This window comes from Rhinopithecus roxellana, chromosome 15 (assembly GCF_007565055.1).
Source record: "Rhinopithecus roxellana isolate Shanxi Qingling chromosome 15, ASM756505v1, whole genome shotgun sequence".
NCBI classification, from domain to species: Eukaryota; Metazoa; Chordata; class Mammalia; order Primates; family Cercopithecidae; genus Rhinopithecus; species Rhinopithecus roxellana.
In genome coordinates, this window is record NC_044563.1 from 19,807,071 (window position 1) to 19,809,014 (window position 1,944).

Consider the following 1,944-nt stretch of genomic DNA (forward strand, 5'->3'; position numbering starts at 1 on the left):
TCTAAACTCTTGGGGGTCTGTGCCAGGCCTCATTTCTCTAGTGGCAAAGTCCTAACATTGAACCATCTTTGATCTGAGAAGCCAAAAGAAACAAAAGATTTCTAAATCTTGTTGTTTCACAAATACTTTTGGATAGATTAATAAATGATGAGGCCACACCTGATGTAGGATAAAAATAATGAACCTCCAGGACCTAAAGATCCTGATGTCTGTGGCATCAAGTCACCCGTTGGTCCATATTGGCATATTTTCTGCATCAAATCAAGCCTTCTTTGTCCAAAGGCAGTAGGGAGTATGATTTTTGTTAGTCCATTCATGATGATGTTTTGTGGGCGAAGGGGATTCTGATGGGACATATCTGGCAGAAGTCTCAGAATCTGTAAATTCAGCAGCACCTTCTCTTTTGCAACCTCTTCAAGGCATCTTTAATTTCTTTGTTCCTCAAACTGTAAATCAAGGGATTTAACATGGGAATGACCACGGTGTAGAAAACTGATGCAAATCTGTCAAAGCTGGAAGAACCTCCAGAGCTGGAACTCAAATAGACAAAGATTCCTGATGTATAGAAGAGGGAAACAGCTGTTAGATGAGAAGCACAGGTGTTGAATGCCTTAGACCTGCCTTTAGCTGAAGTGATCTTCATGATGGAGATGCCAATATAGCCATAGGAGATCATGATAACTAGGGCACTTGCTATCCCAAAGAACATGGTTAATATAGCAGTCATGACCTGTACAAAGAAAGTGTCAGTACAGGACAAGATTAACAGTTGGGGCATATCACAGAAGAAATGTCTGATGACATTAGACCCACAGAAGTGGAGTTGAAGCAAAGCACCAATTTGGGATAAAGAAGCAGTGAGGCCAGTCATGTAGGCTCCCAGTACTATCCAAACACAGAGGGTGGGTGACATGATGGATGAATAGAGCAGGGGATTACAAATGGCGGCATAACGATCATAAGCCATGGCCGTCATGAGACAAGACTCACTCAGTCCCATTGTTGAAAAGATAAAGTACTGAATAATACAATCAACAAAAGTGATAGTTTGCTCTTCCTGTAAGAAGTTGGAGAGCATCTTGGGGACTGTGGAGCTGATATAGCAGACATCTATGAAGGACAGGTTACTGAGGAAGAAATACATGGGTGTATGGAGGTGAGAATCCATCCTTATTAAAACAATGAGGGACAGGTTCCAGGCCAGAGATGTAATGTAGATCACCAGGAATGTAGTGAAGAGCACTGTTACTGATCCTGGGAAAATCTGAGAATCCCAGCAGGACGAAATATGTGATTTCTGTAATATTTCCTCCCCTAGTCATTGGCTCGGTGCTCCTAATATCAGAAAGGAGACAAGAGAATGGATTGCTAACTCAGGTGAAGTGATAACATTACCATCTTCATATGTGTACGTCTGTTCCTCCAACAAGCACTGGAAAAAGAGAAATGTTTCACTCTTCTGATGGAAAGACCCCAACTTTTCTTCTTGAATTGTCAGCATGTACCTGCACAATGCTTCAGGTTCTTGATTAATTCATGGAGTATCATGATAATTAAAAAATATATTTAAAAAGTTGACTGGTAATTTAAAAAATATATGCTACAGAAATGGTGAGAGTATTATGTATAAGGTAAAGATCACTAATTAAGGTAATCGTTTTTCTTAAAAAATACCTCTGATGATTAATTATATAACTGTTGCTTTAAACTTATGAAAGCTTAGTTCAGGTGCGGTGGCTCATGCCTGTAATTCTAGCACTTTGGGAGGCTGAGGTGGGCAGATCACCTGAGGTCAGGAGTTTGAGACCAGCCTTGCCAACGTGGAGAAACCCCATCTCTACTAATACAAAAATTAGCCGGGCGTGGTTGTGTAGGCCTGTAATCCCAGCTACTTGGGAGGTAGGAGAATCACTTGAACCTAGGAGGCTGAGGTTACAGTGAACT

The 1,944-nt window shown here is 41.0% G+C and overlaps 1 protein-coding gene across 1 annotated transcript; it reads right to left on the minus strand.

Annotated features, from left to right (window-relative positions):
* Positions 1-385: 385 nt before the first annotated feature.
* Positions 386-1,322, minus strand: LOC104679442 (olfactory receptor 5AN1). The gene is given in 2 exon segments (XM_010385015.2): positions 386-1,249; positions 1,251-1,322. Coding segments are annotated over 2 exon segments (936 nt in total).
* Between the last annotated feature and the right edge of the window lie 622 nt (positions 1,323-1,944).